This window comes from Notechis scutatus, chromosome 1, assembly GCF_049901735.1.
Source record: "Notechis scutatus isolate UNSWTSFEM ecotype Mainland chromosome 1, rNotScu1.2, whole genome shotgun sequence".
Classification (NCBI taxonomy): Eukaryota; Metazoa; Chordata; class Lepidosauria; order Squamata; family Elapidae; genus Notechis; species Notechis scutatus.
Window position 1 is genome coordinate 185,869,291 of NC_142009.1, and position 18,353 is coordinate 185,887,643.

Consider the following 18,353-nt stretch of genomic DNA (forward strand, 5'->3'; position numbering starts at 1 on the left):
AGGTAGGTAGGTAGGTAGGTAAGTAGATTGGTAGATAAGCAGGTACGTAGGTAGGTAGATCTATATTGATAGATAGATAGATAGATAGGCAGGCAGGAAGGCAGGCAGGCAGGCAGGCAGTGTTGATAGATAGATAGATAGATAGATAGATAGATAGATAGATAGATAGATAGATAGATAGATAGATAGATAGATAGATAGATAGATAGATAGATATTGGTAGATAGGTAGGAAGGTAAGTAGACAGAAAGGCAGACAGACAGACAGACAGACCTTTTGTATGTATGTATGTATGTATGTATGTATGTATGTATGTATGTATGTATATACAGACAGACAGAAAGAACGAATGCGACAGCAGTGGCACTTTGAGAAAGTTAGTAAAGCAAAGCCAGAGTGGGAATTGAAGTCCACACAAGTTGCCAAGGCTGAGAAACATGGGCTGAATATATCAACCCAGCCATTCTGGTTTAGAGTTTAGCAAGCTGTTTGATTCTGGCTTAGTCAATTAATAAACCATGGCTAAGATCTTCCTGCTCCTTAATGCAGCTGCCCCTCTGCCCCTTCTCCAGCCCACTGCATCTGCCCCTCTGCCCCTTCTGCAGCCCCCTGCAGCTGCCCCTCTGCCTCTTCTCCAGCCCCCTTTGGCATCCAATTTTGCAATGCCAACCTCCTCGGGGCAGCGATGCAGCCGACCTCACCCTCTTTGCTTCAACCCGAGGTCCACTTCCATTGGGCCAAGCAAGGGGAGGTACGCTCAGAGACTCCCAACTTCAGTGAAGTGTTCTGCCCAATTCCAATTTCTATTTTTTTATTTCTGTTTGTGTACATTTTTTTTCTGGGAATTACTAAGAAAAGTGAAACTGAATCCTCAACTGGGAGTAGAGAAGATGGGTTTGACCAAGGAGATGGGATGATATCATCTAGGAGAAACCATACTATCCCAAAGCTTTCTAGACGTCAGTGCAGTAGAAGTGAAATAACTTAATATGTAATTGGAGATGCATCACTGTTCAATAGATATTAATCAGTTTAGTAAAGGTGAATGGGGTGGAATTACACAAGTATGGTCTAACTTTGAATGATAGAGATATGCAGAGAGAGAGAAAGACAAAGCGAGGAATGGTGTTGCTTCACTGTAAATCATGTTAGCTAAACCCCAAGAGAGGCATAGGACTTCTGGTTGGTTGGTAATTGAAGTTGCCTTCTTCAAACCACATGGAAGAAGTCATGAATGATGCCCCCAGGAGCTTTGTAAAACGTTATGTACCTCACAAAAATAGTGATAAGTCAGATGAAAACAATTAATGATAAATCATTCCAATCTCCCATTATTTCTACATGAACGTGGTGAGATGATGTGTGGCCTGTGTGAAATGGAAAGCATACCATGCATGATTTTATGTAAGCATGCATGGAAGTGCCTTCATGGAAACAGAACATGTAGAGTAGGCACAATGGTGAGCTACTGATAGAGCTCCAATTTATATGTTTTATAGTAAGGATTCTGGACTCCTGCTAGCAATAAAATATCTTCTTATCTGCCTAAAATAATTCTGCCAAAATGAAGAAAACTTGGCTGGTCCAGTTCTGGGGATCAAAAAAAAAATATCATATCACTCCAAACTCTTAGTTTAGCATCAGAATAGGTAGTTAGCCATTCCTTAAAATGTTTTTTTTAATATAAAAAACATGTTCTGAGAGCCTCATTAGAATTATAAAACGTTCCAAAATAATTAGATCTTTTAAAAAAATATGTGGTGCAGAGCCCAAATTAGTATTTTGTTTATTCTGTGCTACTCAGCTATGATTGGTGCTCAAAAAGTTTATAATTAATTCCTTTAAAATGTCAATGTATTAGGGATATACAGGAGGTATTTATGGTAGTCTCTTTTGGTTATGGCAGCTGTACTTTCCAGATGGTAAGGACAAAAAGAGATGGAAAAGATTCAAGGACAATTCCGAGAAAAAAATGAGTTCTCTTGTAAGAACTTCTGATGCCAGATAGTTGGTGCTATAGTCCACATTTTGGTGCTCCAATATTAGAAGGAGTGGTTGAAGGAAAGGGATTGCAATATGTAGATGGATTATGGAGCTAACTGATAATTAAGATGTCAAGCCACAAAAGCAGCTCATGTTTAATATGCCCTTTCCAGAAGCCCAAAGGACCAAACAGATGCAAAGGTTCCATCTTCCACTTACCAATAAAATTTGTAATAATTGGGATTCGTTTGGGAATTTTAGTTCCACTAGGTTCCATCTGCTGGTTTACTGTAAATAAAGAAGACAATGGGAACTGGATTCTTTTTGAAGATCTTAATGCCCGTGTTAGTTTTATGACATAAGATATTCCCTAAATCAGAAGTGGAAGTCCTGATGCTGTTGAACCTATCTCCAGCCCACCCAACATGGCCAATAAGTCATGTATGTTGAAAGTTGTAGTTAAATAGCTTTTTGAAGTCCAAAGTTTAACTACGTTACTCTAAATTGAAAAGAAGAAAGCTGAAGTGAATAGCATAGCCATGGGAGGTGCTATGTTCTTCCTTAGGGATTCTTAGTACAGATTCCAGACTGTTGTAATTTAAAACTATTTATTACACAACAGTTTTAGTCACAGCACTCACATACTCTTTCAAGCTTTTCTCCCAAGTCCTTCCAATTTCTGTTTACCACAAGTCATTATGTTGTTCCTTTTGTACATAGAAACAATGATAAGCCAATTCTCTCTCCCCCCCTCTCTCTCTCACACACACACATATGGAGGGAGGGAGGGAAGGAGAGAGAGAGAGAGAGAGAGAACCCAAAACTACTTCATGAATTCTAGAAGGTATTCTAATAAATCTGCCATATCTAGCTATCATTCTCTGTATGAAGGTAACTTCAGGGCTTCCAGCTTTTCCACTAAGCTGCTGTCTCTTCTCCAGCATTCTGTGGTGAAAGAGTCTCTGTACTGTGAGATGCAGCAGTTGTACAGTCTGAAGTAGAAGGGATTGCCACATCACTGCGGCTCAGCTGAGATGGAACCTTTTTAAGATGCTTGACATTTTAATTAAAACGCTACCATAATTCAAATAAAGACTCAGAAATGCTCCAGAAGATAAGGTCACACATGCTTTTATATATTGGCTGAAGTTTTATCACCACCCAAATTGTTATCAGGGAGTACCAAGTCCCTACTTTCAAACCGTCATTTAACTAAACATGTGGCATCAGCTTAATGTTTCTTTTGGACCCGCTATTTTTGATGGTCCTGCGACAGCTGAATCATCCACTTTCACAGACCAAGATGGTTGGTACAAATGTGCCGAGAAAGAAGCAATTTAGCAGGTGTCTGCTTTGAAGCCCTTGTGAGGTAGGATGATGTGCAGTTAAAACCTTAGCAAATTCCTTTTTCCAGTTCCCCTCCCTTCACACTTTGTGAACTGAAATTTCTCTTGCTCTTTAGAAGCACAGATATGCTTAATGTCACATAGGAAAAATGTTAAAGCTAGGTGACCCACAAATGTTGTTCATGATCCGTAACCGCTTCATAACGAGATACAAAATGAGCAAAAATATAAGCTGGTGCACAGAGAATGGCAACAACTGAAATAAGTGTCAAACAAAGCTGCCTCAGGGTAAGAATAACAATAACACCAACACTTATATACTGCTTTACATGCTTTACAGCCCTCTCTAAAAGGTTTACACAGTCAGCATATTACCCCCAACAATTTGGGTCCTAATTTTATCCACCTCGGAAGGATAGAAGGCTGAGTCAACCTTGAGCCTGCTGAGATTTGAACTACTGCAGGCAGCCAGCAGGCAGCAAAAGTAGCCTGCAGTACTGCACTCTAACCACTGCATCATCGCGTCTCATAATCAATGACGTTGCTTGTTCTATGGAGTCAACAATATCTGTGCTTGGTTTATCCAAGGAGGAGATGGTAGGGAATAGTGGCTGATTATCATTTGAAGGTTGAGTTTGCATTTAAGCAATACAATTCTTGATGAAGCACTACATGCCTGAATCAATATTTGGCTATTAAAATCTGCCATGCAGAATCTGTTTTCTAGCACATTTTATTTTATTTTTTTATTTATTTGATTTGTCAATCGCTTACAAGATAATAGGTATAAATATAAACATGAGTAAGAATACAGGAAATAGGTACGAATAAACGGGGACAGTAGGACAGGGACAGTAGACATGATTGGGCACTTATGCACGCCCCTTACAGACCTCTTAGGAATGGGGTGAGGTCAATAGTGGATAGTTTGAGGTTAAAGGAGGGGGGGTGTTAGAGGATGTAACAACAGAATCAGGTTGTGCATTCCAGGCATTGACCACTCCGTTGCTGAAGTTGTACTTTCTGCAATCTAGTTGAAGCAGTTTATATTGAGTTTGTATCTGTTGTGTGCTTTTGTTGCGATTGAAGCTGAAGTAGTCATTGACTGGTAGGACATTGTAGCAAATAATTTTGTGTGGTACTCTTAAGTCCAACTGTAGGCGGCATAGTTCAAGATTGTCCAAGCCCAAAATCTCAAGCCTGAATGATATTTAGGTGATGTAGGGTATTCTGCTGTGAGCAGAGGAATGTAGTACTCTTCTCATGAAATACTTCTGGACTTGCTCAATTGTATTAATGTCTGATATACAGTACAGATTCCAGACTGATGAGCTGTATTCGAGTATTGGTCTAGCAAAAGTTTTGTATTCTCTGGTTAGCAATTCAATATTTCTGGAGGAGAAGCTTCGTAAGATTAGATTTACAACTCTTAATGCCTTTTTGGCAATGCTGTTACAGTGAGCTCTGGTGCTTAGGTCATTTGATATGAGCACTCCAAGGTCTTTGACAGAGTGAGGATCATCAACGAGGTCATATCTGCAATGATTTTTTTTACCAATGTGTAGGACAGAGCATTTGTTAGTTGAGATTTGGAGTTGCCAATTGTTTGACCATTCAGACACATAATCAAGGTCACTTTGAAGGACAGTAGCATTGTCGGTGGTGTTGAATAGTTTATGTCATCTGCGAAGAGGACGCAGTTGCTTTTAAGGTGATCACAAAGGTCATTGATATAGAGTATAAAAAGTGTGGGTCCTAGAACGCTGCCTTGGGGGACACTGCTGTTAACTGGAACAAGGTTTGATATAGCGCTCCCTATTTTTACTATTTGTTGCCTGTTTGACAGGAACACAGCAATCCACTTATGGAGGGATCTGGAAATGCCGTAAGAGTTTAGTTTTAACAGTAGTTTGTCATGTACCACTGAATCAAAGGCTTTGCAGAAGTCTATGTAAATTGTGTCTATAGCTTTACCCTGGTCAAGTAGAGTAGTCCATATGTTTTTGCAGTGTAGAAGTTGAAGATTGCAGGACAATTTTTTCCTGAAACCAAATTGTTTTTTTGGAGAGTAGGTTGTTTGAGTCTAAGTGGAGGGTGATGAATTGGTTAATGATTGATTCCATGACTTTGCATGTGACACAACACAGTGAGATTGGTCTGTAGTTTTCAACTAGGCTGGGGTCACCTTTTTTGAAGATAGGGATGACCGTAGCTAAGGACCACAGGTTCAGTAAGAAGCTGGTTCTGAATGATATCTCATATATAATGCTTAGGGGTTCCGCTATGGCAGAGGAGAGCTTTTTAAAGAAATATGCACATAATCCATCGGGGCCAATAGATAGGGATGGTTTTAGGTTATGTAGTACCTTTTCTACGTTATCTTCTGTAAAGTCAATATGTAGTAGATCATTACAGTTAGTTGTGGTACAATTAGGAAATATGGGGCATGAGCCATTGCTGTTTACAAAGACTGAACTGATCTTGGGTTATCTCATAAACTAAGTAGTTTGGCACTTTAGATTCAAGTATAATAATCTAAGAGGACTACTGTATGTATAGGAAATTCAGAAACAAGTTTAAATGGTTGATTTGAAGCCATTCCTTGGAACTGTGTAATACTGTATATCAAAATCTTTTGAGCAAAGCAACATGGAGTTCTTTTAATGAGAGTGCCTCAGATTCTAGCATAAATAAACCAACAGCCCAATAAACTTACTTCTCCACCAAAGAGTTTGATCCATAAACAAATAATGAAAAGGCAAAAATAATGAGCCACATTTATTTTTCAAAAAATGTTTTGAACAACATAATTGTAAGTTTACAGTTGGTTGTATGGTGGTAAAATGCTGTTTTTATTTATTGTATCTATGTAATTTATCTATCTTAACCCTCATGTACTTCAGACAGTTTTGTGTGATTGAAGTATGTGTATAACTAGATGGTGAATTGTTAACCATTTAAATGAATGTCTCCACAGATGAACGTTAAAATAGCTTACAGCAGGGGTACCCAATCCCTGGACCGCGGCCCACTATTGGGCCTTGAACCATTCATTTGCCTGCTGCTCACACAGAACCATCCCTTCTCCCCCCTTCCTGCCGGTCCACAAAGCCAGAGAGGTTGAAGAACTTTGGCTTACAAACATCACAAACTCTATTATATAACAATCTTAGCAGGGGTGAAATTCAAAAATTTTCCCTACAGGCTCTGTGGCCGTGGCTGTAGTAGTGGCTTGGTATACTTGGTATAATAGTAATAGCAACCAGGGGTGATTTTTTATTGATTCAAATAGTCCCTACCACCTTTCCCGAGGTGGGTCTAGGTGGGAATTTCACCCCTGAATTTTAGACATAACTCTCCCACATTTGGTCTCATTCCATACTTCTCTCTTAAGTCCTTCCTCTTCCTATTTGCTGCAGCGTCTTGGGGGACTTCTACAGCTACAGTTAAGGCAAGAGAACAGATGAATTACATGGAAACATTCAAACATTGTAAAGACACGATCTATCTATCTATCTATCTATCTATCTATCTATCTATCTATCCATCCATCCATCCATCCATCCATCCATCCATCCACCCACATATACTTATACAAACACTCTCACACACATACATACATACATACATACACAGAAGAGAGATACACACACAAAGAGAGAAATACATACACTGTGTTTATTCTTTTGCCACATGTTTAAAAACATCGATTATCAAAGCAATCTCATTGTGTGGCTAGAATTTGAATAGCTTAATTATAAGAAAGAGTTCATGTTTTGTTTTGTTTAGAATTACATTAGCAGATACAGATAATGAATAATCCTTGCTGGGATTTTGGAAAATTAATTAATCTTCAGGTTGTTTTTTTTTACAAGGCTTTGAGATAACTAATTTAAATTATCCAAATCAGTTTTTGTTCTTTTATGTTAACAACCAATGCATTCAATTAACAGTAGGAATGAAAATTTATTCAATATAGTTGTCTCTCCCACTTCACTCAAAGAAGAGGTTATTTTGAGTAAGACTAAAAATATTACTTCTGAGAGTATTGAGAAGGCTAGTGCTAGAATTTCCAGATATTCTGAATTTAATTTGGAGCATCCCTTAGCATTGACCATGTTAATGAGGGGATTATTCTCCAGTACTCTGAAATAGTGATAGAAAAAATTACAATTGCTAAAAAGACCTTAAAATTAGCTATAAGTCTATTATTTTACATAATTGATCTAGAAAATTTAGATCTCAGCAGGGAATTTTTTGTTCATATGACAAGTCTACTGTTTCTACTTCAAGATCATAGCATTTTCAAAAATTTCAGTATATCTCTCATCAGCATAATATGGAACAACATAATCAAATTGGCAATAATAAAGAGTTCTTAACATCTATCAACCTATTGTTCATCTGGCAATGTGTGATGGGTGTTTTAGTTTTGAGTAGGAAAAGTATTGGAGAGAATCCAATAGTATGTGTTGAGGTAATTCCCCGTTAGGAAAATGAGCGCACACAGGGAGACGTAGTGAGAGTGGTGAAGAATAACAAACAACCAGCACACAGATACACTGCATAGTAAAATGTAGGTTTTTACTTCCAGTAAAATGGTTAAGCAAAGTTCAACAAACAGTCCAAGTCATTCCCGGTTAAAGCAGTCAGTTTTCAGTTCAGGGATAATCCAAATCAAAGTCCAGTATCAAAAACAGTTCAGTAATAGACTCACATCAAATCCAAGAATAACGAGGATCAGTAACAGTCAATAGGGAAATGCAGGAACGGCAACACTCTCAGCAACAACAGAACAGAACAACCCAGGTTTCTGGCTCCATCTTATGGCCATTTGAGGAACCACACCCAATTACAATTTTAGCATTTCTTAAAGAGACAGTATTAAAATGTCTATCCTGGTTTATATATATTTTCCAACCCAACTGTTAGGTGACTTACATTCCTAACAGTATGGATTGTTTTCATTCAAGTAGTCATGAATTTTGGAATCAATACAGTGTAGGAAGAAAAATCCCGTCCAGTTCCAAGCCGGGAGAAAGGCGCTGGAAATAAAATGGAGGCTGGCTACAAGGAAAAAAAAGGTCTCTGTTTATTTCGTTTCCAGAAATGTCAGTGACAACCCATGTTTCTGGGATGGCTGACAAAATGGATGAGTCAGTGAATGGGTTTTTATAGAGTTCTGGGGTTTAGTGATCGAGATGTTCCAGGGGGTTGTGCAATGTAGTGAGCCTTGTGTCTTTTGCTATTCTAATAGTGGTGGGTAAATCCTATTATGTCCTAAAGGTCCTGTCCTGTCCTTAGAATTTGGATGGGGGAATGTAAATTCTTTATTCCATCAGCTCCAGCTTCTAGGGGAACTTGTGGCGGAAAGAGTTTTGTTTATGAATAGGTTGGCCCAGTCTTTCTGAACGGATACAAAATCTCCATTACAAAAGACCAGGTTTTTTTTTCTGCTTGAGGCTGTTTTCCTATGACAGGGCTGCTTTCAGCCTTTGTTAAATTTTTTCTCCATTATTCCTTGGGGAAAAGATAATATTCTGCCTCTCTTAATATTCCACAAAATATTTCATTCTTGGGCGGGGGGCTTCCCACAACAGCATAAGGCATCAAATAGGCACTTATTATGACAACTCTCTTTAGAATTTACTTGAAAAGGCTAATAAAATGATACCATCATACACTTTTCTGAGATAACTGACTGGCCACTCTGTGGGAAAAAGATCTAGGGAGATGTTTGAGAAAAATATAGAGTTTGCCCATGAACTGGATAAAATATCACCCGGGACTGTATTTTTCTGACTTAAAACCAGATCCTTAGAGATGTTATAAAAATCTATAGCATAAAATTGATAGATAGTTGATATTTTCTCAAAGAGTCTTTTCCTGCTGCTATCTAAACTTCACTTTTCACGTTTATGGCAAGAAATGTCCAGTTTGAAAAAGCAAATCCAATTATATCAAAGCTGAAATTAAATTACAAAGATCACTGGCACACATTGCAGAAATTAAAATATCACACATGTAGAGCTCTTACATGACAAGAATTGATTTTATAATATAAGAAAAACAGAATGGATTAGAAGCAGTGGTGGGATTCATTTTTTTAAACTACTGGTTCTGTGGACGTGGTTTGGTGGCGTGGCAGGGGAAGGATACTGTAAAGTCTCCAGTCAGAGGTGGTATTTGCCGGTTCTCCGAACTACTCAAAATTTCCGTTACTGGTTCTCTATAACTGGTCAGAACCTGCTGAATACCACCTCTGATTAGAACCAATAAAATGCATCTGTGAACAGGGGACTTGTGATCTGATATAAATTTTCCACTAGTTTAAAGCGAGATAAGATTGTTTTCCCCAGATCTGCTGTTATTGGTAGGGAGAATAATCTGGATTAATAAAGAAAAGGTGGCATGGAGACTTCAGAAAAAGGGGGAATTAAAAAATCTTGTAGAATTTATTTTTGTCAAAATTCACATTAATATCGTACTTGTTTGATTTGGTACAGCAACCAAGCAAAACAGAGACAGACTTCAATGGATAGTTAGGACTGCAGAAAAAACAGTTGCAACCAGCCTGCCTTCAACTGAGGACCGGTATACTGAATGTGTCAGAAAGAGGGCTGAGAAAATATCTACAGACCCCTCATATCCTAGATGTAAACTGTTTCAACTCCTCCCCTAAGGTTGCCACTACAGGGCATTGCATGCTAAAACACAGAGAGAGTTTTTTCCTCATGTGCCATCACTGCAGAACACCTAATTCCTACAGTATGCTTTATGTCTAAGGATATTTAACCCTTTAGTATGGCTATATTACTATTATCCTTCTCATCTTTTCTATTACCTTCTCCTATTGGTATCTGATGATTATATTGTTTGTATATACACTGAGAGCTTATGCAACAGAAACAAATCCCTTATGTGTCCAATCACACTTAGCCAATGTTCTGTTCTGTTCTATTCTATTCTATTCTATTCTATTCTATTCTATTCTATTCTATTCTATTCTATTCCACTATGTCAACCAAATAAGAATGCAACCAAAGAATGATGCATTATATACTCTTTCTACAATGTCATAGAGATGAAAAATGGTTTATTGAAAGTTTTTCAAACAATTGTCTTAATCGTAGCTGGCAGTCACCATGCTTTTTTTATAACTTTTTCAAACTGTTTTTTATTTGACAGGCATATGATATACTTGAAAATGTAGAGGCTTCCCTTAAGCTTTTTGAATCTAAAGTTTTCAACTTGCCCATTTTGGCAATAAAACATGAGGAACTACAAAAAGAAATTAAAAATGGATCAGATGATGCTCTTCAGAAGGGACAAGCCTTACTTAGCAAACAAGATGCTCACAGGTAAGTATAATTTGTAACTGGAGAGCTCCACATACTTTATAAAATGTATAGATGTGAGAATCCCTATTGGAAAATTAGGATTCTTCCAGTGGTTAAATGGTATTGAAATGCAGTCTTAAAATAGAGACATTCAAATCTGGGTTTCTAAGTTCATACATAGGATCATTTTTATGGAAACTGTTTGTTTCCTATTGTGTTCAATTTGGGTGTATTAGTTTTCTTCTGTAGGTTCATATATGGGATCATTTTTAAGAAGCTCTTTCCTCCCAATTGTGTTCAATTTGGGTGTAGTCTTTTTGTTTAGGTTGGGATTTCTCACTTTGTTGGTTGAGTTTCAGAGTGGCTAGAATTGCCTCTAGACTCTTTATTTTTTTCTTAATTGTAATCGCCCTCTTCCAAATCCATTTATGATAGGTTTGGATCCCAAGTGACTCTACAGAATTTTGTTAGGCGTCTCTCAAAGCCCATCAAACTGATTTCTTTTCTAGATGTTCTAAAGCCAGGACAAGTAATGGTGAAGACTCCAAGCCTTGTTATGACTCCAAGCCTTCATTTCCATGTCATAGACATTGTTATGACAAGCAGTATTGGAGCCAGCATAAATGACTGGAAATTGTCACATAAACATGGATGCTGTTATCAATCAATCAATCAATAAATAAATAAATAAAGTTATATAAGCAGGACCATCTATATGGCAAAGAAGGAAAACTTTGATCTTGTTCTTCTCCCAGTATCATTATAGTAAATGGAAATTGTCCTGATAGAAAATAGGATTGTTTTAAATGAAAATTATATTAAGTTGTACATCAGTACAATGGAAATAAAGGAACAGCTGGTTTTCAATTATATTAGTTAAGGTACTTATGGTTATCCTGTTCTGTATTAAAGGAAGAAAATTCTGCCCATTACCAGTCCAGACTATTTCCACCAATCCTCATTTGGGGTGGGGGTTGGGGGGCAGTAAGTGATTTTTTTTTCCAGTTCAGCTTTCACAACCATACTTTTATTCTGAACAGGGGCTTTCAGATCTAATAAAGTTCCAACTGAGAATGCAATTCTTTTTTAGGCACTCAAATGATTTTCATGTTCACTATTAATATTTTAATGGAGTTTGTATTGCTATTTAATTTCACAATGCTTTGCCAGAGAAAATTTCTGTTATGAATTAACTGAAGGTAACAATTTGTTCCTTAAGTGCAATTTTCTTATTCTAATTGTATGTGATAAGCGGTTTGAAGAGAACAATCTTGCATCTTTGCATTATTATAAATCAGCACCCTGGAGCTCAAATATTTAGCATGTTTGTTGGTTCTTTGCCACATGACTGTGTGCTAATTTTTGTTTGAAACAACATTTTTAGAATAAGTGCTAGTCTTAAAACTCACAGGGGGAATATTCACCGTGAATTGTCTGTAAAAACACTTTACAGCTAAAATTTGGATCAGAAATAGAAGAAGTTACAGATTTTTTTTAAAAGTGCATTTTAACTTAGGATCTAATTTTGATAAAACCGTTTAAGTGGCATACTATATTAAATATACTTAATGTTCTTAGAGTGTTAGGCAATGCTAATTATGTACTTATGTACGATTCGACTTATAATCGATCACTTAGCAACTGTTCAAGGTTAAGTGGACCCCTCAAATCAACCTAATTTTAAAGTTACGTGACCGTTCCTGCCTGATTACATGATCACATTTTGGGCACTTGGCAACCAGCTCAACTGTACAGCCACTTGCAACACCCAGGGGTCATGTGACCCCACTTTTTGATGGTTTTTGCCAGTTTCTGTCATTTACTTCAGGTTTCCAGTGAAAAAAAAATGCTTTTTGGCTAAAATGGATTCACTTCATGACCACCATATTTAGTTCATGTTTCTGCAAAAAAAAAAAAAAGCAGAAAAATCAGATCTGATGAATTTTGGATTCCATTACAGATATAACTTGAGGTCTACCTGAGGTAAAGATGGGAAATAAGAACTGGAACCAAATGGTATATCCTAAGCTCTCTTGCTATGCATTCCTTTTATTATCATCAGGCTTTTTGAAAATAGAGCAACCATAAATAATTACAATATAAAGCATTAGAACACACACCATAGATAACATCATACTTTCATTTACCAGCCAGCATTAACCATGGTTTTATTACACTTTCAGTTCTTGGATGATTGGGATTCAGGAAAGAATGGACTACATTGAGAAGAAAGTAGATCAGCTGATCAGACAGTTTCCTGATCATGGAGAATTTACCTCAAACAAGGAACACCTAGCCACTTCCTTAGAAGATTACCTAAAGAAGGTATATCTTCCTGATATATGCATAGCAATAATATATTCAGAATACTAAAATGATATATTAAAAGATGTGTATAAACCTACTTCAAGTTCTCAATAAACCTACACATACATAATTTTAATTCTTTTTCTATCACTAGCATACGCGCAATGGAAAGGTTTCCAGCAATATAAGAAAGTGGGTTGGATATGTTCACTGCCTTGAATTACCAGTAAAAAAATAAATTTACATGATTTCATCTTCTGAGGTTGGACAAGTCAAATTCACTCTTCCTCACCCCCTCCAAGGCCAATTCTTCTTTTCAGTGTAGACAAATCTCAAAAGGAGCAGCTGTACTTCAAAAGGGAATGGAATTGGATAGGGTTAAAGCAGGAAGGCTTTTCCCTCCCTCCCTCAATACTTCCAACTCAATGGTTTCATCCCCCACCCCCCCATACCTGATAGGATGATAAGAAAGCTACTCTTCATCATCTCTATTCATGACTGGCAAAATATTGCTTTTGTCGGAGGAATAAAAATTGGTTGATTATACAGTAGTTTAAGCACCAAAAAACCTGATATTAGCAGGCCCATTAAAACAGTATTAAGTTAACCATATCAGAATGAGTTCTGCCATTGGTTGCAAGCCATCACCAACAGAGAACAAAGACATTGTATTCTGCTTTTCTTGATCAATGATCTCAAATAGAATGTCTTAAAAACTGCCCTCAGAGCATATAGTAGGCAGGATTTTTACTTAATTGATAGCACTAAGACCACTCAATCTGACGCTAACCTTAAAGCAGATCTGGGTATTTTATGGCCCCTGGGACCACGTCTAGACCTTTGGCTGTCCCTGTGTGGCCCATGTGAGATCAATTAGAAATTAGAAATCAAATGTAAATAAACATGCTGCAGAGTGCAGGAGAAGAAGTTGAGTCAGGTCAGTGGTGGGATTCTACCAGTTTCCCTACCTGTTTGGTGATCACGCACCTAGCGCGCCCGCAGCTTTCCAAACACCAGCTGAGGCTCTGCTGCGCCAATCAGCTGAGAGGATAAAGAAGTGAAAAATGCAGGGGTGGGTGGGAGAGCTATTCATGTGCTTTTCTCTTCTTTATCCTCTCAGCTGATCGTCGGAGCTTTTTTTTTTTTTACTACCGGTTCGACAGTTTGGCCAACTGGGTTGAACCTGTAGCATTTCACCACTGAATCAGGTACAGTTCTGCACAGTAACAATGTGCTCCTTTGGTTGGCTGGCAGCCATAAGAGGACAAGCAGAGAAACCATTTTTCTGTGCCTGTGCACTGCTTGCCCCTCGCCTGAGGAGTTGAGGTGAAGAGTTTGAGGACATCAAATCAGGTAACATTGGTTCGGTCCTCCACAACAATCCCAGTTTCTCATGTGTCCCCTTGGGAAAATTCATTGCCCACCTCTGCCTTGTAGTATTCCCTAATTAATCTCACAAAATAAAATTTGATGCTCAGATCAACTCTAGCATTTGTTAGCACAGGCTTTTGAAATAAGCAATAGAAAAGGATTAAGAAATATTAAGTAAAAAATAACAACTGAAGGCGTGGTTTAAGAAAAAGAGACAAAGGTCAAATTTGACTATACTAATGCAGTTATCTATATCTTTCCATATTTTCTACCCTTGCTTACACACCTGTCCTTAGGCAACATCCACACAGTGTTCCCTCCTTGCCTTTTGTTCTTTACACTGCCATTCACTCTCATTTTCAGTAACTCAATAATTCCATCCAGTCATGATCTTCTAGATTTTTTTCCATTTCCCTTTGACCTTCAAATTGTTTGTTTTGCAATTTTATCTTCTTTCATTCTACATGACCTGCCCTTCTTGTACCTTGTTCATGCTGATCACTTACTTTTGTATTCAGTTCACATTATCTTTCATCATAAATGTTCAATCATGCTTTCAGATTTAAATTCCTTTGCCATGTATTTTGGCAAGCAGATTTATCTACATATCTAGACTATGTATTTGAAATGGATACTGATAGGCACATACCTGTCAAACTGTACCATTCTTATTTTATCCTTGGGTTTCTAAATGTTCCACTCACCTTTTCTTTGCTCTCTTGTCTTATTCCTACCCATCAATTCATGTCATCTAGTAGAATTTTTGTTGTTGTTGACTACATTAATTCAGAATATTATAGTATTTTTCTCAACAAACTCATATTGGATTTTTCAATTATCATTTACTAGTGCATACTATCTAACTACCACTAATGTTCATACATTCATATGCATTCACAACAATCTAGATGACACAAGTTAATACTTTCTGACCTTCACTTGAATCTATTTCATTCATGTGTTACATTCCTTTTCTGCATGCATTCATCAATACCACTCCACAAGATCAGAACATTTTCATTTTAATGTTACATCCTTATTCATTTCCTTATCTCTACAGATGTACATCATATCTACTTTATTTCCTTTTCCATTTGTTAGTTCTTCTTACACTATATAGCACAGTCTTCCATACACCTCCTTCTTTGAAGGGAATGGGTAGTTCAGAAATGTGAAATATAAAAATAATACAAAATACAATATAGTTGTGACCAAACTGACCCATATTCACAAATTAGATAACCAGCTTCAGTCTTACCACAGCACATTCAGAATTCCCTGCCAATTGCCAATATGCCACAAATGCAACTGAATACAATTTTGTCACAATTTGTGTGTGTGTATGTGTGTGTATGTATGTATGTATGTGTGTATATTATATCTAAAATCATATTAGAGAATTTTAAATGAATTTTATATATATATATAAAAAGGAAGACAGCTTTCCAAGAAGATGAGCCATTGTGGAATATTACTCACCTTCATAACTGTACAAATTGCTTCCTCCTGACAAATAATATAGCAAATATTATACATCAGAATACTAATTAGAGAAACTTAAGGAAAAAGATAGCACACTCATAAGACTATATTATTTTAAAAATATTAAGGGAATTGTGTTCTTGAAAGCTGTCTCACTTTACAATTCCCTACTGTTGAAATACACAGTTTTCAGCTGCTGTTAATATCTGTTTAAATATAAAGGCATCAACAAAGATTCAAAACATTGGTCCAGTACTCTCAGCTGCAGTAAATCCTGGATCATCTGCTCCTGAATCAGAAGAAGTCCTGAAAAAATATTTAGAGCTGGCGAATCAAACCAAGGTCAGATCTGATGCATTTGTTTTAATATCATTTTAAATGATTAAATCACATGTTCATACTATGGGGTTTTCTTACAATTTTTCAAAAACTGTTAGTTCAGTACTACCACTATGCTTTTATTTGGGTTAATTTTAAACATATTACACCAAAAATAATATATTCAGTATGGAAATATTTTCTTTGCATAAAATCAGCAAGCATCAAGGATGTTTACAGAAGGGGTGGGGGAGCCAAGGCTGCAACCACACAATTGAAATGCTCCACATTTTTATGCATGTTACACATGTAACAAATGGAAGAGAAGTATGACTTCAATTATACGGTCATGGCCATCATCTTGACTTTTTTTTTACTCCTGCCTTCATCCCCATGGATACTCCTGTTGACTGTTGACATTTCACATGGCATCAATCCTTCACAGAGCCTTCCTGTACTAATTAGCACTCTTGGTCCTATACCCCCAATTGTTCTAAAAGATCTTCCAAACTTTTTGTAGGATCCTAAAAGGGCTTTGTGGGCTTTTCAAACTGTTGGCCAGGGCTCAATAAACAGCTTATCAGAAAGCCACAATTTCTTTTTCTTCTTTTTTTAAAATTGATCAATCTTGTACGGGCAAAGTTAGAGCATGATCAAAAATCATGTCCAACTTTGCTTCTCACTTTTTCTGATGCAACTGGCTTTGCTCTCACTTTTTCTGTGTGGCAGGCAGTTGCAAATTTTCTGAACTCCCATGATCCATACATTAACATTTAATTATTAAAGATAAACATTATTTTTACATAATTCTTGCCACAATTGAATCATTTTATTCACGAGAAAGGGAAATTATACATTCTTTTGGAAATGGGGGTGGTGGTATAAAAAGTCTGAGAACTCTTTTTTTGAGGGGAGGAAAGAATAAGTTTAGCTTTAGTGTGTAAACCATAATAAGATATACTGATAAACATTGTGTAATATAATACTCATATGTGTTTGATAACCAATAGATGAGGAAATTATTTAATTTTCAAAATGTTAATGTACTTATTTTTCTCTGTTATACATTGTAGGAGATGGCTAATGAACTAGAATTGGCTGTAAGAATTTGTAAGGAAATGGAAGAACTAGAAACCACTGAAATAGCAGTTTTTTCAAACAAAACTAAGCTTTTAAATGAAGAACTGGCAGCACTGAACAGAAATCTTTCCTTAAAACTCAAAATCCTGAAGCCATATGTAGCCTTCTTAAAGTCATCAGATGAGGTACTTAAACATATTTTGTGGGGAAAAATTATGATCAAAAAGATACCTACATTTGGTGACATATTTAGACATACTCATAACAGAGTTGGGAAAGGACCTTGGACCAACCCCCTGCTCAAGCAGGAGAATCTATTCCAATTATTAGCCTCTACCTAGGATCAAACTCACAAGCCTCCTGATTGTGAGGCAAGAGCTCCTCCTCTAGGCCACTGGATATAAGGAAATAATGTTCAGAATAATGTTGCACCAATCCCTGCTTGGTATTGATGTGTGTCAAACTTGATAGCAAAAACTGATTGAGAAAATTGCAGATACTTCCATGTTATTTTGACATAAAGAAATGACTAGCAGTCTTCTGGCTGATGCAATGAATTGATCATTATTTTTTTGTGGTGGCTGTTGCAGTGCTCACTGGGATGGGAGAAAATGGTCTCCTATAAAGCTTGCGGGAGTCCATTCATAGATAAAAAGTATATGTTGGAAGAATGTTGTAGCATATTTTAGTTCCTCTTCATTAGATAGAATTAGATTAAAAATTGAATTAAAGATAAAGGGTAATTGTAAAAAAGGTTAAATTGCTCAAGTGATCTTGCACAGGAGTCCCCAACTCCGCAGCCAGGCCGCAGCCCATTTGGAACCGGGCTGTGGAAGTGGTGGGTGAGTGTGCGCGTGAAGCTTCATTTGTGAAAGTGGTGTGCGTGTGTATGCAAAACCATCCTATCTCTCTCCCACTGCCACCGCTGTCATTTCCACTGGTCTGCTGAGACAGAAAGGTTGGGGACCACTGATGGAGCATATAATTTCCTCCTAACTTGCTTCTCAAAGGGGGCAATACTAAAAGCGTCGAACTATTGTCCCAAATAATTATCTCGTAGTTATTTTTAAACATCATCCAGCGCAGTACTCATCTAGCAAAAGTCACTGAAAGTGTGCCTTTACTA

General features: G+C 37.1%; 1 protein-coding gene across 2 annotated transcripts in view; it reads left to right on the forward strand.

The window, feature by feature from the left end:
• CCDC141 (coiled-coil domain containing 141) overlaps positions 1-18,353 on the forward strand; it is a 127,590-nt gene that overhangs the window by 63,966 nt on the left and 45,271 nt on the right. For both annotated transcript variants that reach the window (XM_026668060.2, XM_087949666.1), the window contains 4 exons: positions 10,518-10,690; positions 12,853-12,994; positions 16,052-16,171; positions 17,221-17,412. In XM_026668060.2, coding sequence (XP_026523845.2) covers positions 10,518-10,690; positions 12,853-12,994; positions 16,052-16,171; positions 17,221-17,412 — 627 coding nt within the window. The remainder of the gene's footprint in view (positions 1-10,517; positions 10,691-12,852; positions 12,995-16,051; positions 16,172-17,220; positions 17,413-18,353) is intronic.